The sequence below is a fragment of the Phaethon lepturus genome, unplaced genomic scaffold, assembly GCF_000687285.1.
Source record: "Phaethon lepturus isolate BGI_N335 unplaced genomic scaffold, ASM68728v1 scaffold8242, whole genome shotgun sequence".
NCBI classification, from domain to species: Eukaryota; Metazoa; Chordata; class Aves; order Phaethontiformes; family Phaethontidae; genus Phaethon; species Phaethon lepturus.
This window is the reverse complement of record NW_010525496.1, coordinates 19,588-46,575: the sequence shown is the minus strand read 5'-3', so window position 1 is coordinate 46,575 and position 26,988 is coordinate 19,588. Positions and strand designations below refer to the sequence as shown.

The following is a 26,988-nucleotide window of genomic DNA, read 5'->3' as shown; positions in this document are numbered from 1 at the left end:
TGCTCTGCCGAGAAGGGTTTCCGATTTTTAACAAGCTGCTTGGCATGAGGCCATTTAGCTGAAGGCCTCTGGTGGAAATCTGTGTGTGTGTGTGTCCCCGCCCTCGCAGTGGGTCGACGCATGGATGCGGCACTGAAAATTAAAAACTGCACTTCTGTTTTCAAGGTAGGAAAGGCAGTTGTACTTGGGGTGTGCTGTGTTTCACTGTATTGTCAAAGCATGTTATAAATGTGAAGTAGCATCACTTATGCTTCTTTTATACTCGCAAAGCAAAGTGATGGACGCTAAGTGCTTCGCACTAGACCAACTAGAATCATTGTCGTAGAAAGGCACGTGAAATGATGTCCGACAAATATTATGCCCTTTTGGCCCATAAACCACAAATGAAGGGGAGGGGGATATTGTATTTGGGATTTCTTCATCCTAGTTTTATGATCTGTCAGCTGAGTTCAGTCCAGTATTTAACTATTTCAGGGGATAAGTCATGCTGGAGATATGTTGGACTTGACTTTTTTTTTTTTCCTTTCATATTTAAACCCATGGTATCCTTGTGGCAGCTGCCAAATTACTTTATATAAAATGGTAACTGATAGGAAAACAGAGCTTGAGACTATGTCTAGTTGCTATTGCACTTCGTACAGAGCAATGTTACTAGCTAGATTTCTGTAGCACGCAGTTCCTTGTCTACTAAAATTATTTACCTAGTGGCAAAGGAATCGGCTGTCACTGGAAGTGCTGCTTCTAAAACCTGCCATATTCCTCCTTTGCTAAATTACAGATCATTATGTTAACCAAGACTTAGCATGAAATAGTAGCAAGAAAAGTTTAATTTTGTGGTAGGCTCAGTACAGTGTTCAGAGACGTAACTAAAGATTTTATTTTGGGGGTGAGGGGAGGCTTGTATAGGTGTGGTCACTCTGTTAGGGGGTTCTTAAGTAGTGTAGGCGTGCCTTACTGATTTTTTGGTTAGAGTGAAATAAAGAAACAATGTTACTCCTTTTGCTGTACTACTTTTCTGGGAATTGTTTAACCTTTCAAACCTTTTCAGTGCTGCAAATATTGCTAACCCAAGTTCCGACTGGGTGTTTTTTCCAGTTTATATAGCTTTTTTGTGAGATTGGATAGGATATTAAAAAATAATAATAAAAAACCCAAACATGAGTGATCTTTCTTCCTCTAGTTATTTGAAAGGTTGTATTAACGCTACTCATATTTCGTAATTTCCCTGGCAGTTGACTATGAAATTTGACCTATTTAAATGGTTTTACTGTACTACATTTCCTGGAGACCTTTCAAGATAATTTGCTTCCTAATCTAAATTTAACAGTTACATAAACCACATTTTGGAGACTTGGAAATTTCTACCTACTGCCTCTGCCTTTTTTTTTTTTTTGTAGACAAGCCATATTGTAAGAATGTAAGTACAGAATTTTAATCTGAGATTTGCATGTAGCTTGTCATTTGTTTTTCCTACGTAGATGCTGTTTTTCTTTTTAATAAGATAAAGTAGGTTATGTTTTGTCCCACTTGAAAGTTTCCTTAGGGCTATGGCCAATTCCATTTTTGTCAAATCTATTTTAAAATGTGAAGAAATAAAATATTGCAGGTCTAGGATATATTTGCATTACAGTTCTTTGAATGTCTTGGTTGCTGTTTCCTTCTGTATAGGTCTTAACAGGTACTGAGTAGTGTATGGATATGTTTAACCTTTCTCTGCAACAAACTGAAGCCAGGAAGGAGGGACTGCTAGTCTTTGGAGATACTATTTTGTTCCAAAATCTTGGCTGGATTTAAGGATTCATTTTGTACACTTGTCACTGATGTCTTGCCTAATATGCTGTGCGAATTCAGACTCCGAGATAACCTTATCCTTCTTTCTGCTAAGTCTGTTACTGACGAACTATGTTGAGGAATGTCAGAACAAGAGGATAAACTTAATAGTTTATTTGGTAAATTTAGTTGTTTACTCTGACACAAACTGAAAAGGGAAAAATGTTTATTGCTGTTGTTTCTGCAGATATTTGAAATGGGTTTTTGCTTTGAATAAGGCTCTGAAATTTTGTTAACTCTCTGCTGTTTACATATGCTGCTTGACTGATTTTTTTTTTTCTTTTTTTGAGTAATACATGGTAACTAGCTCTTCAGAAATGGGAAGTGCCTTAAGTCGGTGCAACATTGATTTTCCTCAGGGAGAGGAGAGAACGGTGGTAGAGACAAGTGGCTGTTTCTTGTTCACTTCAGTAGTGCAGATATTTGTGAATAAGCAAAAAAGAGCAAACATAATTTAGAAATCATTAACTATAAAACATCTCCCCTAGATTTTTGGAAATAGTGTTATGCTTTTAGTCAGATTCTTGCACATACTGGCTGACGTGTTAATTACTCTTAGCTTGGATCCATGTTTCATCTCAGCCAGGTGAGTGCAGAGTGGCTTTTTCCTGGCCTTCCTTGAAAGTGCAGTGATGTGCTGGATCCCGCATCGACTTTGGCTCCAGGGCAAAATTCCCAATATGGGCTGCAGCATTCGGGAAGCCAGGGGAAATGCTGGCAGCCTGATATTGCTGCCAGTGGTTGAGGAGAGTGCATTTCTTGGGGTTATTTTTGGTTGAACACCCAAAGGGTTTGGGGCATCTCGACCTGTGTTCAGGTGATTAGGTGATGGCAGGGAATGAGGCAGATTTCTCTTTAAGACAAGAACTGCAACTTAAGCTGTTGTGAAGCAAATCAGGGATGGATACACAGCCGTGGCGTGACAAGTTGGAAATGTGACAGGTGTGGGGTATAGTTCAAGCTTAGGAACTGCTCTGATAATTGATATTAAAAATGATGTCAGAAAATGTTTTTGAAATATAATTTAAAATAATTGCCTGGAAAGTTGAGTATGTTTTTGCTTGCAACATGGCGATTTCCTAATGTCACTCCTGTATTTTAATTTTCATTTGAAAGATCCCTGAAGGTGAGCATCTTTGGAATTCGTATATGTTGTCACACAAGTGATCGATCAGATGTTAGTCCTGTGGATTTAACAAAAAAAAGGGGGGGGGGGCAAAAAAAGCTTTAGATCAAGGCATGTTATGTTCTTATTTTTAAGGTCATTTGTGCTTGACCGTAAGCCTTGAGCACATTTTGAATCCACAGCCAAGGTGCTCCTACTTACCTTTCAAGCTAGTGAGAATCATTTCTCAGTGGCTGGCAAATAAGAGTTTCCGTAGGGCTTTTTGGGGTGGGTGGAGGCACTTACCTCTTTTGGTCTGCAACAACATTTCAGTGTTGAGTTACTTTACACTCCGTGTTTTTGTTAGCTTGTACATTGGAACTGCTAGAAAGTTTAACCTTTCTAAATTGCTAAAACTAAGTTCTCAAAATTCAAACAAAAAGTTCAATGTGCACATTCGCAAAATGTCTGGATGAAGATGAAGGAAGTGGAAGGAGGCTGATGATTTTAGCTTCTCGGTGTATGGCGCTGCCATAAGCTCCTAATGATGGCTCATCTTTTCTTAATTTTTTTTTTTTATAAGTAGTATCTATTTGAGGATGTTTTCTAAATTTCTTTTTGAACTATTCTGTGGAAAAAAGTATTTCTTACCTGTTATAAATATTTACTAAATTTTTCATGTTGTGTGTGAAAATAATACTATATACTTGATTCTCTTGGTGTTGCCACGTGCCATTCATTGTAAGTGATAACTCTGAGGTAGGCAATCTTATTAAGTTATTTCTCAGCTTTTCATTAAGTTTTTTGATGCACATGTTTAAAAAGAATAAATTTTGCTCCTTTATTCTAGGCTTTACCTCTGAAAACTATGGTGACAGTAAAGTCAGAAAAGAGGCAAAGCTGGGGTATATGACTGATTGTACCCATTTCTGTGGGGTTTTTAATTCTGCTTGTTCGGTTTGGGTTTTTGATGTGTTCTACATTTAGCCCTTTTAGGGATATTATATGCGTGTGTATATCTATTTTTTTATTTTAACTTCTTCACAGTGCTTTGGAAGTGGTAAAGCATAAATGTGATGGAAGAAGCAGGAACTGAGGCACAGGGTTGCTTGCAGCCTTCCTCTGGACCATATCACCTGGCTAATAGTATCATTGTCTGAAGCTGAGGGACAAACTGGAGGGTGCTGGACTGCTTTGGGGGAATCGGACTGGAGCTGGGAAGGGTTGACATCGTGTTGTGGTTCTGGCTTTGCATCTCCGGTCTTTCTGAACTGAGCGGCTGCTGATTCTTCTGCATTCTGCAAAGGCAGGTGAAAGAGTGAGATCTGAGCTCTACCACAAAATGGGTGTTACTTTGGGATCCATCTGTAACGGCTAGGGAGTGGAAACATCATTAGTGATCCTTTCTGATGCACCCTCACGCTTCGGGGTGGAAGTGAGCTGGAACTTGTGCGGCAATCCCAGTGCACGCAGGGTACGGCAAAGGAGTCTCCTATTAAAAACAGAACTGAAGCCCGCTGCAGAATGGGTCCTGTTGAATGACACTGCATCAAGTGGGGGCATATGGTCAACTTGTAATAACATGGTAACTTCAATAACCTGTCTTACTGAACCCAACACACCTGTGATTTGTTGTAGCTCTGTGGGATCTTATTCACTGTTGTGGTTAACACTGCTGCCAAAAATCAGGCAGGAATCCAGTGTTACTACTATTTGGGGCTTTTACACGGAGTGACTGCTTTTTCTGTTTGTGTCTGCTGTGATGGAGGTATAAATCTCTTGGCTGTGCTGCTGCAAATCCACTTCTCAAATACAACTTTTTAATTTTTTTGTTTGTTTGTTTGTTTTGTTGTTTTTTGTTTGGTTTGGTTGGTTATTTTTTTCTCCTATGGAGTTGTTGGCAGAGGTGTGCTTTCTGTTCTGAAGTTTTTTTTGCACTTGCCATTTCTGTGTAAGCTGTCTTTGAAGTAGCCATCTCCTCTCTGCTTTCCCAGTTGTTCAGACAGAAGTCCAGGTTTCCTGGGCATTCTCTCCTGCAGTTGCTTCTCTCAAGCTTGTGTTTGACCCTACTTTAATTGAATGTTCATGTTGGCTCTGCAAATAGCTCTCTTTAGTATGGAGTGAAAAGGTTTTATTGCTGCATGTTTATATAGACTGTAAGAGATGAGAATCGCCTGCCATAAGCTTTCAGCACCTTTTAACAACTGCTCAAAAATTCATCTGAACATAAAAAAAAACAAGCAGCAAGCACTCACATTACTTGCGAAGAAATGGAAGGAAGGAGTACTGCTCGGCACACCTAGATGCATCTTTTCATCATCTCCCAAGGTCTTGTAAGATGCCTGATGGTCTGTAAGCCAGGGCTGTTTGGAACTGAAGATTGCCAGCAGAGAAGGTGTTGCCATGGGCAGCACCTGTGCTTTTTTAGGGAGGGTTGTATGCTCTTGGGTACTGGGTTTGGCTGCTGGAGTACAAGCTCTCACATAAAATACACTAAAATAGTATTGCCTATTTGGTCTTGATTTAAAGTCCATGCCTTTAAACTAAGGAGTTGGCAAGGTGAAAGTAGTCTTGTAGTCCTCCCCTTGCCACCCAGCAGTTAACTTGAAGTCTGGTGCCCTCAAAACGTGCACAAAGACAGGCCCAAGTGCCTTCTACCTGTCAAACAGCTTTTGCCTAAGAGATTCAAGGAATTTTCTTCATCTGACCAGTAACTTACATTGCTAGCCAGAAGTGAAGTCCTGCGGTGTTTTGGGTATTGTTTCTGATGTCAGTCTTCTGTTGGAGACTGGTCTCCGTATACAGCATGGCAGCCTTGCCTCCCCAAGGTTGCTTGAGCTGTGAGAAAGTGAATTAATGTGAAATGGGTTAGGTAACGGGAGCTTACAGCTTGCTTAACTGACACAAATGACACCTTTTGATGTCCATGCTGTTTGATACCTTTTGACGTCCCATGCTGTTGACCACTGTGTCCGTCTGTCCTCCCCCCAGGTTAAATACCTGACTGAGAATTTCTCTACCTGCCTGAAAACTGCACACATCGCTTCCTTTTTCAGCTTTCAGGAGTGTGGGTGATGTGTTTTTATAACAGATAGGTCAAAAGGGTTGTTTGAACTTTGAGTGATCATTGCATTTAGATTCAGTAAACTCAGTCTCTTAAATATAAAGCTGCTGAAAATTTCCACTAAGATAAACACATGTGCTGCAAAAAATTCAATTGCAATCTTTTCAAAGCCTTTGAACAGGCTTCTCTTATATGGAAATTTTGTTTATTCCATGGTCTTTGGATAATCTCAAGATCCATTGTACAGTAACTAATGTGGAGGGTTTATCAAATGGAATATTTAGCTGTGTTGCTTTTTTTGAATGGTATGTGGTTTTGTTTAAGAAATGAAGCTGCTCACGTTTCAGGTGTGGCCAGACTGGCACTTCTAATACTGCAGGCATTTCAGCCGTCTGTAACTTTCTTGTGCCTATCTTCTGCTTTAAAAAAAAAAAAAAAAAAAAATGTTATCTGCTCTTGCAGAATCATTTTTTACTTCTTTTCTCTAATGATTTGTTCATTCATTCCATTAAAAAGGTAGGGGTGATTTTCATTTACTGTTATTAACTGGAAACTGTTGTTGGTTCTTTGTTAATAAATGTAACATTGAATATTATAGAATGGCAGGACTTGTAAGAATGTATGTGTATTTCTGTTGGCACTTGTTTAGAGTATACAGCTGACCAATATTATGATCTTTCTTTTATTAAGCAGCAGTGCAGAATTGCAGAATTTTCTTCTTCCCGGTTTTCTGTATGTGTTACATTTTTCAAAAAGCTCAGTACCTTTTTGTAATGGAACTGGTGTAGCGCCACGGAAGTATTTCTCAGTGATAGCCTTGATCACTTCTTAAACTTATGAAAACCACATTTCTTGTGAACTAAGCAGTGATCAGATGATTTAAATTAAATGGCATCAGTCAACATTTTCTGTGATTGTCCCTATTTAAAATCTGCCCCCTTTTTTGCATGGATACCTTTGGGTTCCCCCCCCCCCTTTTTTTTTTTAAGGGGAGTTATATTTCTAAATCCTTGCCTTGCTGTGCATCCACCTTATTTCCTGGCCTCCACCCGTCTCTCAGCGAGCGACTGCCACCATGGCAACTCTTCCTCTGGCTGAACAGATGGGACATTGAGTCTCCTCCGAGAGCAGAGCACCGTTCACGCCCTGCCAGGAATCAGCTGGCGGGTTGCACTCCTTTCTGCAAAATTTAGAGCAAGCTCTGCCCAGCAGAGGCATGCTGGTTTTGAGGGTGCTCAGTTTCACAAATGATAGTGTGGTCTAATAGCTGCTTGCAGAAATAAAACATAGTGACTGAACTGGGATTATTTCTGTGCCTGAAAGCTCTTCAGAGGAGCTTTGCCTTTAGCGTGAAGAGCTTGGCGTCAGCCAGCAGCCGGTGCTTTTCTGGTAGAATGGTTGCCATCAACTTTTTTTTTCTCTTTAGGATGCGTCAGGATGAAACGCCACAGGCATCTAAGCACCAGTGACAGTTCAGACAATGAGAGTAAGTAATACCTACGAGTTTTTCTTTGGTCTATCACCCCCTTGTGGTTTCCTTCTGCGGTTTGAGGGCAAACCGTTTCACCTCTCATAATTAAAAAAAAAATGTTTCTTGCTTGATTTCTTTTTGTGTTTTGTGGTCTTTGGTGTTCTGAATCCTGTTACAGGAAGAAAATGAGGTGAAGGATCCTGTAAACCTGGGGGGACTTTTGAGTCTACTTAGAGTTTGAAGAGAAATTTGTATGTCTTTCCCTTTCAGAGTTGGGAAAAAGAAACATGTAATTCAAGAGAAATTTTACTGTTCAGGGTCCTATTTTGTAATTTTTTTTTTTAAAGGAGTCCTATTGTCTTTTGTTGTGCAGAGCATCAACTTTAAAATTACTGGGGGTGGGAAGCTACTTGAGCATTGCTGTGTTTGAGTTATCTCTAAGATAGAGTTATAACTACTATATTGATTGTTATACCATATTATACTGGTTCTTGATCTATTCCACCTTGGTCTGTTATACAATTTAGTAAAATCGTATTTTAAATGTGCCTTGGCACACATCTGCTTGAGGCTGCATCTTCCAGTTTTATCTGCAAAAAAACCCCTGTATGGCAGGGTCGTCTTTGTTGCTTATAAACCTATGACTATCTAATAACTCTATACATAATGATGGTTCATTGTCATATTTGTTGAGAGTCATCGATGTATCCTGTGCCGAAATAACCTTTTGCCCAGAAATATCTAGACATTGTACTATGATTTTTTGCATCTTTCATCAGCATGCTTTAGTATCATCGCTGTTTTGGATTTTTTAGCACTTGCAAACTCTGTCCTCAGTTTCGCCCTTCCTTCCACTTTGTTAGAAAGGAAGTGAAGGAAAGTGGTCTGCTTGCTTGTTTCTGTTTACTGATGCTTGTATTGGGTAGAGCAGAATGTACCCATAAACTCAATGTGCTGTGGTATTACAAAGAGTGAGTGGAACAGGAGGAGCTGTAATCAAGCCTACAGACTGCCTAAGAGCTTTTTTGCCCACGTCTTGTCAAAGTTATGATAATTCAAGAGATTGGAGTGCCTTGTGTTTGACTGAAAAATTAAATGAATTGAAACAAGCTATAATGGTCCTTCTTACTCCTTTTTTCTTTTTCTTCCTTTGACAGGTCCTTCCACTTCCTTTTCTTCTTGTTCTAAATACAGAAGCAAGTCAAAAACACCATCAAATGAACAAAAGAAACCTGCTGAGGTAAGAACCAGGGTTAAAGGTTGGTTGCTGGTAGTTTTTTGTAACGTAGTTTTCATGTTTCTAAGCCTTGAAACAGTGAGCTTTGAACCAGTGCCAGTGAGTCCTTTTGTCACCTGTCAAATTCTCTGTGAAACTGTTTTCCCCACTGTGCAAGTATTATAAGAGCTCTAGTGTTTGACGTCCCAAAGTGACTTAAGGCATTTGCAGACAGTAACATGTAGTTCTTTCTTCCCCTGAAATTTAGTCTCATTTTGAAATTGAAAAAGCTGGGATGGTCTTATAATTTGAGGGCATGCCAAAGAAAGAAGTGGTTCATGTGTATGTGTATGGGAAGGATACTTTCCTTCTGCTTTAGTATAAACAGTGGGACACTTAAGTGGGCAGGATATGTATGAACAGTGCTTATTCATCTTCTGCCACTTTCTCACTCTTGGCTTTTTTACTCTGCCGTCCCCACCTGTTAGGACCTCTACACCTATCACCACTGTCACTGGCTCTGTATTCACCAATTGATTAAATTGGCATTTATGTACAATCCAGTGCTCAAATCCATCCTATCAGCCGTTCTGCTGGTAGCCCTTGTTGGGGAGGATTTGTTGGCTGCTTTCTCCAGGTTTGATGCTTGCTTTCTTAAGGGCCAAAGTCAGATCGTGAACGCAAATGGGAGAAATGTTAGCTAATTCCCCTTAGTTGTTATCACATTCCCCCCAAATGAGTCCTTCAGCATGCTAGTATGCCTGTTGATGCCTGAGGTTATTGAAGAAAAGACTGTCAAAACTAACTTTGCTTCTCTAGAATTTAAAGCTGAGAGTTATGTCCCAGAAGTAATTTTGTATACTATACCAGCAGCTTTTTACCTGCTTAGACACTGTCAAAGGTTGCATAAACTATATAGATTGTGCTTATACAGCAAAAGCTATTCAGCAAATATACTTCATGCTTCTTTTCTAAATGCTGCTAACTAAATGAGTTTGGTTTGGTAAGAACAAGGTAAATGTTACAGAACATGTCCTTTCTTTGGAAGCTTATTTATCACAAGCTAATTGAAGAAAACTCATCTTCTATGAATGTTTTGGTAAAAGCAGAATTGGCCAGAACTGGCTACATAGTGTTTTATTTACAGCCACCAAGAAGGTTAAGAAAAGCCTGCTTTGTACCTTTAAAATGTCAGTCTGAGGGTTATGGTTCTGTACGAATTGTAATCTTAAAACAGCTTGTGGCTACTGGGGTCTTGTAATTGTGGCTCGAGTTTGCCTAGGCAGAAGCTGAAACACATACACTGCCAGACTTGTTGCTGTTTCAAATACACATTCAGTGTTAGTCCCTTACCAATCCCTTCTTTCTGCCCAGCCATCCAGCTTTCTTCTTGTATCTCTTCTTCTTAGGGATTGTGCTGTTACTGTTTTCTTTGCCTTTGCTCCATGCTGTCTTTATGTGCATATGTACATTATAAAAAATAATTATGAAGATGCAATTCCATGTATATAGCATACAAGTGTTCTGTTTACGTAAATTCTAGGAATTAAAATGAGCAGTGTTTTCAGTTCCTCCTCTTGAGATCTTGTTTGTTGCTTTCTACCCATTCCAAGACAAAATCTTGAGCGCTTTAATGATTGAAGATAGGAAACTTTGAAGAACAAAATCTGGAATGTACATTTCTACATTTGGAATTTAAAAAGTTATTTCATAACACCATCCTTTCAGTTAGTACTAACACCTTTTTGTCATCTTTCATTTAAGATCTACCTCCTGGAAAAAAAGGACAAAAAAAAAAAAGAAAGAAGGAAATCTCAAACCTCAGAATATGTCCTCTCCTGGAGGAGTATCCCAAGTACAATATTTAAAAGAACCCTGAAAATAAAAAAAATAAAGCCCTCCGGTAAAGGGAATGGAAGGGAAGATGACAGTAATAATTTCTACCACTTGTACAGAAGACTCTTGGCTATCCTTCCAGTTTTTCCTTTCCTTCTGCTAGAAGCGAGCACTCCTTCCAACCCCTTGAAAAGCATATGCTGGAGAGTGTATTACATGAAATGCTGTTGTCAGCAGAGCATTGAAATTGATTATTTATGTACCAAGTGGTGACAAGGATGTAAAGCAAAGACTGAAAAGGGACTCCACCACACACCCTTCCAAAAATCATGTAATTCCACAAGTTTTTTGTAGTACTGTTGTCTAATATCTATTAGATAGAAATTTAAAATTTCAGGCTGACAGCATGACTTTCACAAGGGCTCTCTTTAACAAGTTGGCATTGCTCTCCTTTCATTCACCTCTGCTTGCCAGGCAGCAGGCTGTTTCTTGAGTTAGTGATGCAGAAAATCTAAAAGGTCAAAGCTATAAATAGCTGTTTGGGAATATTTTTGCTCATGGTCTTCATACATTAATTTTTCTTTCATGCCAGTAAGCCTGGCTTTCTCAATTAAGTTGTATGTGAATACATACGCTTTTTTCCACTTCCCCAACCATCTCCAGCCCAACCCAAGTACCTTGGTTCTCTCTCCAAATAAAAGCTCGATTTTGGTGCTGTGACTAACAAGCAAGTTAGTGTATCTGTTGGTTGCTTCACAGCACTTGTCTGTATGCACCATGGTCCTCTGTGGCTGCCTATAAAAAATGACGAGTGGCTGCAGTTGAGGACTGCTCTTGAAGTGCCTCCCAGGTGCTTCAGAATCGAGGCGGGTGTGGAGTTGGCCTCAGTGGAGCGGGGTTGTCTGGACTTAGTGCGGGGCAGAGGGGTTCAGTGTCAGAGTGCAAATGTCAAAGCCCATTCCCAAGGCCTGACTTACCCCAGAGGTTTACACCGGTGCAGAAGGGTTGTTACCGGGTATCCTCCTTGGAGAAGAAGGTGAGAAGAAGGCAAGCCTGTAACTTGTCCAGACTATGGTGTTTCTCTACGTAATTGCAAAAGCAAGACTGTGGCTCTCTCTTGGTCCTCCTCTTCTGGATACAATCTATCATAAACTACTGAAATGGAGACAAAAATTCTGCTATCTGATTAGCTTTACCATTTACTTTGAATAAATAAATTGTTAGGTTACAGGCACACCAGTAGTATAAGTCATAACAGTTTTCCAGACCTTTATGATGATGTTGGCCACATGCCATTTGTGGTGTTGCTCCTCATGGATTTAAATGTAGACAGGAGGGGCTCGCAGGCCTAAGCAGTAGGCTGTGTGGGAGTCACAAGGTAGGAGGCATTTGGATATCTGTCTCAGCACGAAGCCTGTACTTTGCAGTTCCGTGTCTCTGTGGAAGCTGCAGCACAAAATGGTGGCAGGGTAGTTGGAATCATTTTGGTAGGGAAAACGAACCAGCTGCACTGTCCTGAGTGACACTTGCTTTTCCCTTAGGCTAGTGGGGTCACAAAAGAGCCGAAGAGATCTTTATGATACTCAAGCTTATATATATTGTTTTTTCAGTCCTCGCTCCCTCTTGAAACTGTAAAGGAGTTAAGTTAGCATTGTGCCTTCTTTTAACCCTTCGCATATAAGATGGCAATGTTTTACCTCTCTTTGCAAGTAGGGTTTTGAATCTCGGAGCAATAGTATCATTGCTGATAGTGACAGTTGTGTTATGTGAAATGTAGCTCATCTTCTACAAGTAAATGGTCTGCTTTCATTCCTTGGGTATGTGAAACTTTTTTTAATGGCATTTAACTGCCACATAAATCGTGGGTCTTGATCCTGAGGAGCACCCTGTAAGACTAGACTCTTGGCAGAAAATTACTTTTTTTTGCAGTTTGAAAATAGTTGATTTTGTTCTGTGAATGAATGGGCAACGTGGTTAAATCATATTGCTTTTTATGTACCATGCATAATAGAGTAGGAGACCCTTACCTGTATGCGCATGCTTACCTTAGAAAAGTCTGAATTAACTTGGATCTCTGTATAGGCTTCTGGCGAACGGGCCTTATGTGTTTCAATGAGCTGCTTTTTAGCCTGCTTGGGTTAGTTGATTTAAAAGAAAAGAATTACAACACTTTTATGTAACTTAGATGTGCAGCCTCATTGGTTGTTTTTATGATCTTGTTTTGCTTTGAGATACAGTCTCAGGCTATTTGAACTCTTTAGCAAGAGGTGACCCAAATGCATGGAAAAGCATGCTTCTGAAAAGGCTGAGCTGTTTTACCTTTGGAAGTGAGTAAGCATGTGTAACATTAAAGTATAAATGGTCTGGAAACGGCAGAGCTAAGCTTCTGTCCTGCCTGTCCTTGTGATGGAAGAATTGTGGAGGAAAGGCGGGGGGGTGATGAATGAGGCCAAAAGTTAGGAAATCTGTAGCAATTAAAAGGATATCCTTTCCATGCATCATGTAATTAGACTGTGAAGCTCATCTGCTACAGGAAGTTGTTGAGACTGAGAATTAAACAAGATTAAAAAAGAAATTGGACAGATGATAATGAGTACAGATTTTTCTAAATATCTGTATAAATTAATACCATTTACAAAAATGATTGTTAGGATTAATCCCAAAATCCGAAGCTTATGTCTGATTAGCAACCAGAAGGAAACTTGACGTGTTCTTGCACATTCTTCTGGCTCATGAGATACTGTCAGAGACATGATGTTGGGTAGGTTTGATTTAGTATTGGATTTCCTGGCTTTTCCTATACATGCTTGTAAAGGAGGCTAGGAAGATTCATGGCTACTAAAAAGAAAAGTACAGTATTTCATTTGCTTGAGTCCTGAATAATCCATAAAAATCGTTTTAGGGAGTAGGGTTTTGAACATTAAGATTTACTGCAATGCATGTCCAAATTGTGTGGAGATTTGAGAACTACAAATTTAATGCTACACTTATTCCTGTCTGCCCCAGCTTTTTTAACATCTTAAGTTTTTCAGTCCAGTCAGCATACATGCCTGGAACTGTAGCTTCATTTCTATTTTAAAATTATGTTGCCTTTTATTTACTTTGCTACGAAAAAACCCTAACCAAACAAAAAAACCACCCTGTCTTGAGTCTCCAGACTCCTCTGTAATAAGGTGCCTTAATTCAGAAACTTCATGCCCAGATTGCAATGTATTAACAAGAAAAATTCTACCTCTCCAGGATGAGCCCACCAAGTTTTGTCCCTAGAGCTTTATCCTTCGTAAATGGGCAGTCTTTTGCACATACTGTGAAACATCTATACAAAGATTAAACTATGCTTAGATACCATATAGCTATATTACACTTGTAATATGTCATATTGGGGGTTGGACTAGATGACCATGAAAGATCTATTCTAACCCAAACTATGCTATGATTCTGTGATATTACAATTTGGCTTTTGTTATATTATTTATGAGGTTATTTTAGGTGTAAACTACTGCTTTATCAGTGTGTTTAAATTTTGCTGAGGGTGTTTTCCTTGAGAGCTACAATAGTAGAGTAAGCTTTAAGTGCTTATGGAAATAAAAAAGTTACTAGACCCTTTCAAAGGTGAATAAAAAAAGATTATTTGACTGCAAACATGATGAAAAATTCTTGTGTTATTTACTTTACACTTTACAGAAAGTGCCCACTGTAGTTTGAATGTTTGGCCGTTGTAATTTCAAAGTTGGCCTTTGAGATGGGTTGTGAAGGAGACCAAAAATTCAGGAAAATACTAGCTGTTTGATCTCTCTCTGGTTAGAGAGGATATTGGCCCTCGTTCCACACTGTTTTCCATAAAAGATGTCTGAGAGTATACTCTTGTGGAGGGACGGGACTGGACATAGTAGTTCCTTCCTGCCTTTTAAAAATCATGGCTCTGTGTTTCTGGAGCAGCGGGTTTTCTGACTCCCGAAGCGATGGGCACCAGGAACACAAACGCGTGTTGCTGACTCGCTTGGGGCTCTGCTGGGGGCCGGGGAGCCCTTAGCACTGAAGATGCAATCCAGCAGAAATTCTGCTTTGATTGTAACAATAGAGCAGTCAACCCACAATTTCCTTAAACCTTTGAGGTGTGGTTCCCAGTCGCTGCCTAGGTGCCTGTGACGAGCGGCTTACTCTTGTTGGGGGTTTGTAAGCAGGTGGTCAAAGTACCTGAAAGCTCAGAGGGTGTCACAAGAAGAAATACTGGTTTTCTTTCCACTTTTAAGAGATGACACAGTCCATTTGTTTTCCTTCACACATGCATTTGGGCAAGACAAGGTGAGTGAATGAGCAATGGCATCAGTCAGCTTTATTAGCTTGCAGAGGGGTATTGGAAAAGGTATGTGACTTTTTTTTTATGTGGTTTTAGGTTTGCAATGGTCATGAACAAAAGGTGCCTGACAATCTCTGCAGATCTGATGTTTGAGTTGTTCAACGAAGATGGGATTTGTAGAAGGCTGTTGTATTGTCAAGACCCACTCTCTGTCTTTGATAATATTTTACTGTAATTCTCTATAGCATTACTTGTATCCTTCCTGACGTCTTTAGTGGATAAGGATACTTCACACAAAATAGTGTTCTTTGTTTCACAGGCTTGATTTAGTATTGGAGGGTCAGTAAGGGAGTAAGCACAGGAGGGTCTTGTGAGGAAGATTATATATAGAATTTTCATAGACTGCTTCCAGAAGGAGTTTGGGTTAAAGTCATAGACAGCTTTTGGTGAAGCATTATAAATGGATTTTAAGAAGTTAATTTCCTTGGACATACTCTTCTAACATAATTTCCAAATAGACTCAGAAGTCTGAAAAACAAAACATATAAACCATATTTTTCCTTCCACAGCTCCATGATATCATTATTGCTTGGTGTGTTAGTGCCATGGGGGAGCAGAGCATCCTTATTTCTGGAGAGTTTTTGTAGAATTTCGCTTTTAAAGGCTTCAGAGACGGCAGTGCATGTCTGCAGAGGTGACTAGGAAGTTTTCATTGCCTCAGCAAATCCAGGCAGACTCTTATTGTAGAGCAAAAAGCTGATCTTGACCAAAGAACAAGGTCTCCTCTCCTAGATTTAAGCCCCAACTCTAAAGCATGAAATAATTATTAGAGTTTCTCAATGAAATGTTTAAGATTATAATAATTATTTTTTTTATTATTACATAAACAAACACATTTTCACTGACGTCATTCACTCAAAGTGCTGCACTGTTTTCAGCTGAAACTAAAAATTCCTGGCAGCAAAATGAAAGGGCAAGTTCAGACCAAGCTGTCTTGTTGGTAAGCAGGGCTAAAGCTCATCTCTTCTTTCATGCTTTCAATTGCTAAAAATACTTCTTTAAAAATCCCACTGTCACACAGTAACTTCTGTGAATGCTTACAGCAGTGGGGAGTTTCCCATTTCTGTGTGTGCAGACCTGGCTCTGCTAGCTGTGGTCATTTGTAGCTCAGCTCTGCAAAGCCCTTCTCTATCGTGGTAAAGACATGCAGCCCTAGCTGAGTCCACTTTTGAGGAGTGATGTGTCCAGATGGAATGCCTCATTAGCCTTGACCTGGTATGCTCATTTTTCAGATCTTCTCAATATGTATGATGTTACAGATGATATTAAAATAGCGTTGAAGGGCTATGATTTACGTATGGTAAGAAATAGAACTGCTTTTGGGTGACTGAAAGATGACCACTGCACTTCATGGGCTAACCATGGACATGAAGATGGTCCTTGCCAAGAGGAGGGTATGTGCTGTGGAGTGAACTAGCTGTTGCTTTATGGATACAGTTAGTAAAGGAGATGCATTGTGTTTGAAGCAAGTGTCCAAACAGAAACAATCATGAAGAAAAGCTGGCTATCTACATCCTGAAAGCAAGTATCTGCTCTTCATTGAGTTGGCTTAGTTCATAGCCTTAAGGCTGACTGCTGAAGTAAAATTTACTCGATTTGTCAGAAAACTCTGTGAGTCCCCTGGGTGTTTTGGTTTACTTCCACAACAAAGGAATATTGAGTGAGTGTTCTCATACATTGTCCTCTGAGAGTATCTTACTGTTGGAAGATCCTGCTTGGCCACATGTGACGAAATGAAGAATGATGAGAGCTAGAGATTGTAATGATTCCAAACGTCTGCAGGAAATACTCAATTGCACTGTTATTACAAGTATGAATAGGCAATTCTTAGGAAGTCTTGGTCAGGTTTTGGGGTTTCTTAAGGTTTCAACAGTTACGTTTATATCTGTTAAATCTTTGACCTTCAGTGGTCAGTTTTAGAAATCTGAAGTAGAGAACTTAATGTTGTGACGTGGAGATAATGTGGTCAGTACTGTACAACAGTCAAAAAAACAACAAAAAAGTCCATGCTCCAGGGGATTTGTGCTCTAAAAATAGATATACAGTTCACATACATAATGGATGATCAGAAGATTAATTTGCTGCTAAGCAATGTAGTTAGAATACTGATGCCTTTAACAACATTTTTCATCTAGTGTTTAAAAAATAGCAGGCTTGATATGATGCACTCTATTTCTATATTCTGTCAGTGGCTCAAAAGGTAGTTTGTAAACCACTTCCCTCAGATAAGGTCTGAGGAATATCTTTTCTGATAATTAAACTAGTCATTGCACTTCTCATTTACTGGATTATTTTTTCCTTCTGGAGTTCTTTGGAATTGTGCCATGTTAGTGTTTCTCATAATCCTGGTTCTGTACCTGTAACACAGAAAATGAAAATGGCTTTTAAGTGGCATAAATAATTTGATATTTTACTTTTGGTGTGTACACATAGTGCTCGGAAAAAATGGATGCTTACAGTCTTAATGCTTTCACTCCTGGCATTCAGATTTTAATACAGGCCTGTTAGGTATCTGAAGAGTTTTATACAGAAGACAACAGTGAACAGTCTGGTCTGAACCAAAGCAGATAACACCTCAGTAGCAAATAAGAGAGCCTTGAGTCTGTGGTTTTGAGTTCCCTCAGTCAGCTTGCTCTCCTGGCAGCCCATGTGAGATGTGGTTGTAGGACACAGTGAAGTAACACTGATGTTCCAGGTCACCAGCAAATACCTGGTTTTAGCATAAAGCCTTTTTTAATAATGTTTACTTGATGATTTCCAAGAACAGCTGAGAATTTTTGCAGTAGGCATAACCGGTCTGGTGCTGTCAAATTGAAAAGGGTACATGAAGATATTTGGCTCTGAGATATTTTATTACTCTTCTGGCTATAAAACTGAATTAGTAAGAAGAGAGTTCAACCTGCCACAGCTTATTGCAGGGATATTTTCCGTTTCATTTTATTGCCCTTTGAGGATTTGATTTCTCATTATGATAATACAGTTAATTAGTTGTGATGTCTCCCTAACACCAAGCCTCAGTCACTGTTTTGCTTTTATGAATGTTAAACTGGTGCAGTGTAGCAGTGGAGAAAAAAAACCACAAAAGATGTGTATGCCCTTTATTTAAATTATATGCATCTGTATTTGACAGACACTGACCTTAAGTAAGCCTTGAGATGACTGATAATCATGTTTACATGCTTGTAAAAACTTAATCCTCTTGAGCCAAGAGTTGAATGTTATGGCTGGAGGTTTGTCACTGATGTGTTTGCTTTGTTTCAAGATGGTCTAGGTTTGCTACAGAATGCTGAGACTAGATTGTGTCACTGCCTGCATCGCTGAGGTTCAGGCACAGAGCAACACAGGTCTCGCCTTTCAGCAAAGGCAGCTGTTTGTCTTTGATCCAGAGATCCTGACCAGTAAAACTTCAAGTGGTTTTTATAAATGAACAAGTGCCTATATCTCAGTTTTGCCATGGCAACTGTTCATAGCCCATGATGAATATGACAGTTTGAAGTAGCTAAACAGAGTGAAAGAAGAGGATATGCTACCTTGTATCTAAGTTGGGGTAAAGCCTATGGACTGGCAAACAAAATAAGGTGTTTGAAAGTGATATGGTGAGGAGCTTAAATCAGATGGAGGCCTCCTTTCCCCTCTCCCTGGTCACCTGTAACAGTTATCTTCTGATTAGTCTTTGGGCAACAGCATGGTTTTGAGTTAGCATAAACTTCTTGTCATACTGTGCCTGATACACTGAGGGTTAATAACATTTCAAATTGACTTATTTGTGTGTTGGTACTCTTTAAAAAAAACATTATCAAGCTATATGCATTGTTTCAGTGTAGAGTAAGAAAAATACCTACCACTTCCTTTAGCACAATGCTTTTTCTCAAGCTACTCTTTTCTCTGGTGTTTCTTGCAGGTGTTCCGCAAGGATCTCATTAGTGCCATGAAACTACCAGATTCTCACCATGTCAACCCTGATGAATATTATATCTTTGCGGACACATGGAAACAAGAATGGGAGAAAGGGGTTCAAGTTCCAGCCAGTCCAGAAACTATTCCACAGCCTTCTCTCAGGTAATGGTGATCAGACCAGATCACATGCACAAAACTTCAACTTAAAGATGGTGGTCTCACAAAAATAGGTTGTCTAAATGCAGTCAGCTTTTCTGTGTTATTATATTTAAATCTCCAATACAAGAGCCTTCAGGCGTGTTCTTAAACCAAACAAGTATCAATTTGGAAAACATTTCTATGGCACTTCAGTCTAGATCTGGTTCTGTCTGTGCACTGTTACAGTATCTACATTGTGAGTTTAAAAAGGGGAACTTTTTTCTTGAGTCACACGGTGCTGTGGATTAAAACCCGTTTTCTCATTTGAGTATGGTGAGTTAATAAATTAGGAATAAACCCAAATCTTACACATGTTACTTGAAAGGTATTCCTGTAAAGCATGATGATACAGAGCAGTAAGCACGCAGTAGTTACCAATACCCGATAAAGCTATTCATTCATGTAATTTAATTTTGGTTATTGTTGCTAAAGCTTTAACCCTTTCTGCCTTCTCTCACTACAAATAACTGCTTAACATTATAGAAGTTCAGTGATCTCAGTTTCAGGAGATAGATAAATAACCTTTTGTTTTCTCACACTGTGCTTAGGCTAGGAAAACACAACACTATAGTCCTGCAAGCCTTTCTGGTGGAAACAGAGTGTGTTTCAACATAGCAATGTTATTGCCAACGTGGTCTTCAAGACGAAGATAAATGAATTGTCCAGTGAAAGCGCTGATGCCAGCATAATTTAATTTCCACTGGGGCTATTGTCAGTACCATGTTATTAAAAATAAATATATTGCATCTCATACCAGCAGTATTACATTAGAGGAAAACATTGCTATAGATTTGGCTGGACCAGAGAAAAGAAAAGCTCACAAGAGAATGAGAGGAAAACATGAGCAAGGTGAAGGGGGAGGAAGAATGGCAGAAGAACATTGTGCCAACATTGACAACCCACATTGTCCAGTAAGAATTATGTGGGGTGGTGCTTGCCTTCTGCCTGCTCCTTCTTTACCCATCTTGCCTTATTTTCCCACAGCTTTTCTTTTCTCCTTGTTCTGTGGAGGGTTAGCCCCAGAAAGTATGCAGAGCTGCTCACACATGGCACCGTTCCATTCAGTATCTCCCTGTCTTCCTTTCACATGCAGGGCCTCTTGCCTTGAATTCAGAGAAAGACTGACTTTATCTAGCTAAGGTCAGTCTTTCCATTCCCATAGGCTAGTTTACTAATCAAATGCTGGATTTTAGCTCTTAAAAATTGAAAACACCAATATTGTTCTCCCTTGCTTCCTGGATGATTTTTAGCTGTTTTTTAACCTGTACATTTTTGCGTGGCATCAGAATGGTTCTTATATAACAAAAAGAATACATTTGTAACGTGGATAAAGTGTCATTTACAAAATAAGGGTAGACTGTTTATCCCAAATGAAGAGCAAGCATTTCTCTCTCTCATACACACACATGCGCGCGCACACACTGCAGTAGAATAAATTAAGCTTCTGTGAAAAAGCTGGTATTTTCAAGAAATCGGTTGTCAAGATTTTCTTCTATCATTTAAGAAGAATATAGAACAAAGATTGTAGTGGGTTTTGTGCATGATACTTTCTGTGGGTTTCAGAAACACTTGCATTATTACACTAGTAGCATTTGTTAAATTGAAAATCATATATGCACAGGCTTACATTTTAAAAAAGATTCTGTATACGTAGCAAACCTTAGCACATTTTGTGTGAAGAAATGACATTTACAGAATCCTGTTTTCCTAGCCTGGCTACTCTTACTGGCTAGTTTAAAGTCTGTGAAACACTAGGTTTCTTTGCACTTAACGGGAAATATTTCATGTCTGTCAAGGATGGGTCTTAAAAAGCTGTAATTCTCTATTTCTTTTTTTTTTTACTCTTACCCTAGGATTGTAGCAGAAAAGGTGAAAGAAGTACTGTATACACGACCCAGGAAATACATCCACTGTTCCAGCCAAGAGCCCACAGAACCAGGTTACATCAACATTCTGGAACTGGCAGAATCTATGTGTCGCTATGACTTGGATGACATGGACATCTTTTGGCTTCAGGAGCTAAATGAAGAGCTTACAGAAATGGGTAATTTCACAACATGTTCTAAACTTAAAAGCAGCAGTTAATGTCGGCTGTGTGAGATCTTAAAGATCGCTGAATGAGAATTGAATGGAAATGCTAAGAAAAACAGGAGGTAAAAATGCTTAAAAATAATGACCTGCTCGATCTGTTAATGTTTTATGTTTTACCTATTATGCCTAAAAAGTTCTTCATATCCAAAATCATGTGCAATTTCTGCACACTGAGGCAGGAGAGGAAAAGCCCACACCAGGTGGAATTAATTTTAGGACTTAAAAAGTTAAACATTTTGTGTAGGAAAAACAGATGTTTCCATTTCTTAAACTTGAACATATTATTGCTACAAATTCAGAGTTCTGAGGAGCTTGCATGCTGGGTTCTTAACAGAGTAATTAAGCTTTGCACATGTTAGCCCATTTAAAATCAGCTAAGTAAACTTTCTTTTTTCCATGCAAGTTGTGGATATAGAGGGCTATGAGGGGGAGTGAGCTATGGAAAATAATCTTGGAATTATCACTGAAATAACTAAGTTGTCGTGGGATAGCCTGTGTGGCTGGCATTCTTCCATGGATGATTGCAGGTCCTTTAGGAAGGACAGGTGGGCAAAAGAGGGAGATATTTGGCATCTCCTGGATTTGCTGTTCACAAACAAGGAAGAACCTGTAGGGATGTGATAATGGATGGCGGTATTATCTGTACTAGCTATGAAATAGTGGTGTCTGGGATCCTGAGAGGAGTGAGGAAAGGAAGGTAGCCTTGTGGTCCTGGATTTCAGGAGAACAGGTTTCTACTTATTTGGGTAACTGGTAGGTGGAATCTCAGAGGCAGGTCTGAAGAGTGGAACCACTGAAGAGAGCTAGCGGGACTTTAAGGACAGTCCCCTCCAAGCACAAGAAAGATCCATCTAGACATTTGGGAAAACAAGTGAATGTGTCAGGAGAGTGGCTTTTGATGAAGGAGGGAACTCATGACTGAGCTCCAGTGATAAAGGATGTGTATGTAAGAGGTAGAAGCAAGGACAAGCTTCCCAGGATACAGGGATGTTGTTAGCAAAACAGAAGTGTTTCTAGGGCGCAGATCTCCATCCATGGACATTTTCAAGATCTGACTAGACATACCTCTTGAGCAACAACCTTGTCTGGATTCACTGTTGACTCTGCTTGGAGCCAGGGATTAGGCTGGAACCCTCTGAAGGTACCTTTCCACCGGAATGATTCTGTAGTTCTTTTAATTCAGGGAGTGAGAAAATATCCAAGCATTGGAGATAATAGTTTAATAGCAGAAGACACTTTGTATCAGCAGTCATTTATATTTTCCATCTCCTTGTTTATTAGTTGCAACAAAGAATCAAAATTAGTAGCCATATTCTTTGCATAGTCCAGCAGTTAAAATGTTAGCCTCTGATATTAATGTTACATGAATACCTCACCCTTTGAAGGTCTGAGTAAATTAGTGAACTATGGGCAGCAGCATCATTTTGACTGAGGATTTTCAGAGGATGCAGTTTGGAGATTTCCTGTAGCTGTGAACATTGTAGGATTTCTTATGCAATGTATGTCCTGAAGCTGCAAGCAGAGGACCAGTGTCATAGCAAATCCTTTTTTAAGTAGTTCTACTTGCGCTAAGTTTGATTAGTGGTAAATGTATATAGCATGTGTAGTGTTCAAGTGAACAGACAGTGTGGATAGCCAACAGTATATTTATCAACTGTTTTATTTTAAAAAAATCCAACAAAACAATAAAAGTACTCTTCATATCCATCAGGCTGATCACTCAAGTAGTGTATTGGATGGTACTGCGTGGTGGCAACTTCTGTATCTCTATAAGATCTGAAGTGTTCTTGATAAGTTTTATTTTCTAGGGAGTTAGTCTTCAGAAGAACATTGTGTGTAATTTTGAAAGAACATTGTGTGTGATTTTTGGATGTCACTAGTGTTTCTTAAAGTGATGGAAGTGGAGGGAGGGTTGTATGGGAGCAGCTGGCAGTTTCAGAAACTGCTGTCTTTTAGTATGCATGATGACAGAGAAGACGCTACATCTAGTGCTTTAGTTGCTAGAAGTTGTCCTTCTCTCATCCTGTGTCTTGGACTCAGTCAGAGGCACCTGACTGTCCTCTAATTCCCCTTCCCTGTTCTTTATTGCAGGATGTGGACCCCTGGATGAAAACACAATGGAAAAGACAATTGAAGTGCTGGAACGGCACTGTCATGAGAACATGAATCATGCTATTGAGACTGAAGAAGGATTGGGTATTGAATATGATGAAGACGTCATCTGTGATGTGTGCCGGTCCCCTGACAGTGAAGATGGGAATGACATGGTGTTTTGTGACAAGTGTAATATCTGTGTCCATCAGGTTAGTGCCTGCAGAAATGTTGACACTGTCCTGTGGTCTTCGTTTACCTTGACTGGTGTGGAATTTGAAATAATATTAAATGTTAATTGGAGGGCTTTGTGGTTTGCTAGATAGGAAGGGTGGTACAATACTAAGTTGAATCTTTGTATCCTGACAGTTAGAGTAGATAAGTGGCCTGGCATGGTAAATATGTGGACATCTACAGTCTAATAGGAACACGAAGTGTGTTCTTGGGACTTACCAGTACTTCCTCTGTGACTGTAAACAGTTTTTCCCCTATTATTAAACCTGCTTTTGAAGACAAACAGGGCAGGAAGTGCTGGCTTGCCCTATATGTGAAGAATCTAAAGACCATTTGTTTCAGAGCTGGGGTTTTTCCTCCTTCACTGACTAGCTAATTGGCCAGACGCAGGCTGTCCAAGTTTAGCCATCTGAAACCACATGTAGGCACTTTAACAGACTGATCTTTTTTAGAAGGCATAAGCACCTGCAATAACCGTGCTCTCAGTCTGAATGTTGCTCACATTTATAGCATTTCAGATGTAGCCAAGACTTTACACCGACTGAGCTCAGCGTAGTCAGGCAGAGGTATCCTTGTAATCAAAAAAGGGAATATGAATCCTGTGGTTTCTGTGAGGCCTGCTCTGGAAGGGAGGTTTTTGCTGTAAGTTGAAGAGACACTAAGAGGATTTTTTTTTTTTTTAAATGTATTTTCGTACCGACTGCAAGTAATTCTCAGAAGACATATCTGGCTGAAAAAGGGCATGTCATCTCCTTGCTCACAGTGGGCTGGCTTCCAGCCGCTTTCCTGATCTGATTCACCGTGTGAAGCAGCCGTGTGAGCCTGAGTGCCAGTAACGCAGCCAGTGACAGGAATATGGCCGGCAGCTGGACTGCCTGCTTCAGCCTCTGCTTTGTACCTGTTCGAAAGTTAATGATGAAATTGCAGTCAGAGGCTCGTGGTTGCCTGCTGACAGCTGAGGTTGAGCTAATGGCCTGCTGCCTCTTTCCTCCTGACCCTTCACCATGGTGGACCTGCCTGAAACAAACTGAGGAGCGTGTCTGGGCTAGAGCTAATCCTAACAACAACAACAACAAAACCATCCTGTTTTAAACCTGAATCAGCACTGGTTCACCATGTAGCCTCAGGGCTAGTTGTCATCACACAGTTTGGAGGTGGCAGAGAGGAGGAGGAGTGGGAGAGATTTCCTCTTTCACAGTGCCCTCTCGTGCCAGCTCAAACACATAGTGAAATTACTGGTTTAGTAGTGTAGGACACCTCCGCTCATTAGTTGGATTAAATTAGACAATAGTTTTAGTCCATGTCCAACCACCTAAAGGTAATCTTAAGTGTAATGTCTCTTCTGCATTAGTAATAATAGAAAGAATGCTGGTGGGAATGTGCCACATGAGAGAAAAAAAAAAAATCACTTGTAAAATTTAGATTACAGCTCCCCCTGTTGGGTTTTTACAACAGTTGTCACATCAAAGTAGCATTCAGGTTAGTCTTGTTGGTTCTGTAATGCAGGATTGAATTCAGAAAGTCCCTGTCTCTACAGGCCTGACATGTGCAATGTTTTATGATATCACTTCATATTAAATACTGAGATCTTATTATAAGAAGAGTGGGAAGGCAAGTGTGGGAATTTTATACTAGGTTTGAATTACAGCTAGTGATCCTGTTCTGTTAAGGCTTTCAATGTTATGGTTCCCAGAGACAGTGTTAGGAATGGTGGGATTTCCTCTGAAAGCCACCCTTTTGAAAAAGCTTTTATTTGGAGCAATTGAGTGGAATTAGACCTTGGTGGCAGCCAAAGGTTTCATATATGCTCAGCTTTAATATGAGTGTATGTATGTACAGCAGGTTATATCTAGATACACGTATTGTTAGCCATTAAGAACTGCTAGGAATTTGAATCAGAAAGCAGACTAATTACTTCTTTTCTTTTTTGTTTTTAATTCTCAAACCTAGCAAAACATAAGAAATTTCTCATTTTCTGAGGGGTTAAGTGCAATACTCAAGAAACAGGCATAAAACCCAGCACCTTCTAATTTCAGTATATGTCATAATTTTTGTTGCAATGTCATATAAATATTTAAAGTAACAAACAATTCACAGAACTGTAACCACAAAGGTAATTTAACGTTGCAGGAAATGGTCTTCAGTCAAACAGCTCATATCCCTTCGCATCTAAATAGAATTATATTAGAGGGTAAAGTTATTAGTGGTAGAAAATTGTGATTTTTAAAAAGGATTAGATGCAGAAGGTAATTTAAAGAAATGTCTGCATGTTTTGCTTTAGAAATTTAAAAGTTACTAAAAGGAAAGATGAAGGTTCCTAACACCAGTGATGTTGTGCAGTCACAATGGGTATGTTTTACACTATTAACAAATAATACCAGCACACATTTTAAAAAGAAACCACATAAAAAGACTTTGCTTTAGAAGCTGTTTATTTCTTTGATCACTTGATTTATTTTAAGGTAGAGCAATTATGCAAGGATTAAACAAAGTCCAAACTGTGCCTTTAGAATTTGAAAGCTTTGGTCCATGTGAGTATTAATACTTGTGTGTGAAATCATATCAGTGCAATTATCTCAATACCTGTTTTCCCTCAAGGCATGCTATGGAATCTTAAAAGTACCCGAAGGGAGCTGGCTGTGTCGCACCTGTGTCCTGGGAATACATCCTCAGTGCCTCCTGTGTCCCAAAAGAGGAGGAGCCATGAAGGCTACCAGGACGGGGACCAAGTGGGCACATGTGAGCTGTGCTCTCTGGATTCCAGAGGTAAAGCTGGGATTTCTACCTCTTACTTTTGTATCGTAGACTCCTCTCTGTCCTCCCTCTGCCTTTTTGTGTTGTCATGACTTAAGGTATCTGTTTGACGTAATATTGGACTTACGTGTGATGAGTCTGTGAAAGAGTCCAGCTTAAGTTCTATTAATTAATCACTTTGTCCCCTCCATTTACTAAGTATTCACTTCTTGGTGTCATTATGGTATCTGAGTTACCTGCTAGAAAGGGTTATTGATGTAAGCTAATGTTCACTGTACTTCATTGACTGTCTTACTTTCTGATGAATTTGTGTGCTCAGTTAGGTGTATAATTTGCATGCATACATCCTCTCTTTTTTTTTTTTAAAGACACCCCCTCCCTTTTATTTTTTTATTATTTCTGTAGGATGGACTCTTAAGATTTGTAGTTAAGGTTATTTTTGAACTAATTTTTTTTCTGAATGGTGGGGAGATGAGGCTTTTTATGTTCTATTTTACAAGTGAAGGCTTGTATCTGTGCATGCATATGTGGAGAGTTTAATAATGAAGCTTTACACTTCTTCCTCAATTTTGAATCAAGCTTAGCATCACTCTATTCTGATTCTATAAATCAGAATGTTCACTCGTGTACAGGTGGGGTTTGTGTTTAATTTTGTACTTGGAATATTTCTGTTTTCTTTCTGGTAAGATCCACAGATCCATTATGGTGGGTGGTTTAATGCGAGGCAGTAGCCGGATCTGTTGGGACCATGACATCAGGGGGATGGATGCCGTATTTTCTGAACCTTCTGCTCCCAAGTGCAGCCAGGGCTCACATTTGCTAAACTTTTAGGAAGATGTTA

The 26,988-nt window shown here is 39.5% G+C and overlaps 1 protein-coding gene across 1 annotated transcript in view; it reads left to right on the top strand.

Annotated features, from left to right (window-relative positions):
• The window catches only part of JADE3 (jade family PHD finger 3), a 42,184-nt gene that overhangs the window by 960 nt on the left and 14,236 nt on the right, over positions 1-26,988 (top strand). Inside the window, exons 2-5 of the mRNA XM_010282763.1 lie at positions 18,784-18,941; positions 20,831-21,021; positions 23,160-23,371; positions 25,992-26,159. Of these exons, the coding sequence (XP_010281065.1) occupies positions 18,784-18,941; positions 20,831-21,021; positions 23,160-23,371; positions 25,992-26,159 (729 nt within the window). The remainder of the gene's footprint in view (positions 1-18,783; positions 18,942-20,830; positions 21,022-23,159; positions 23,372-25,991; positions 26,160-26,988) is intronic.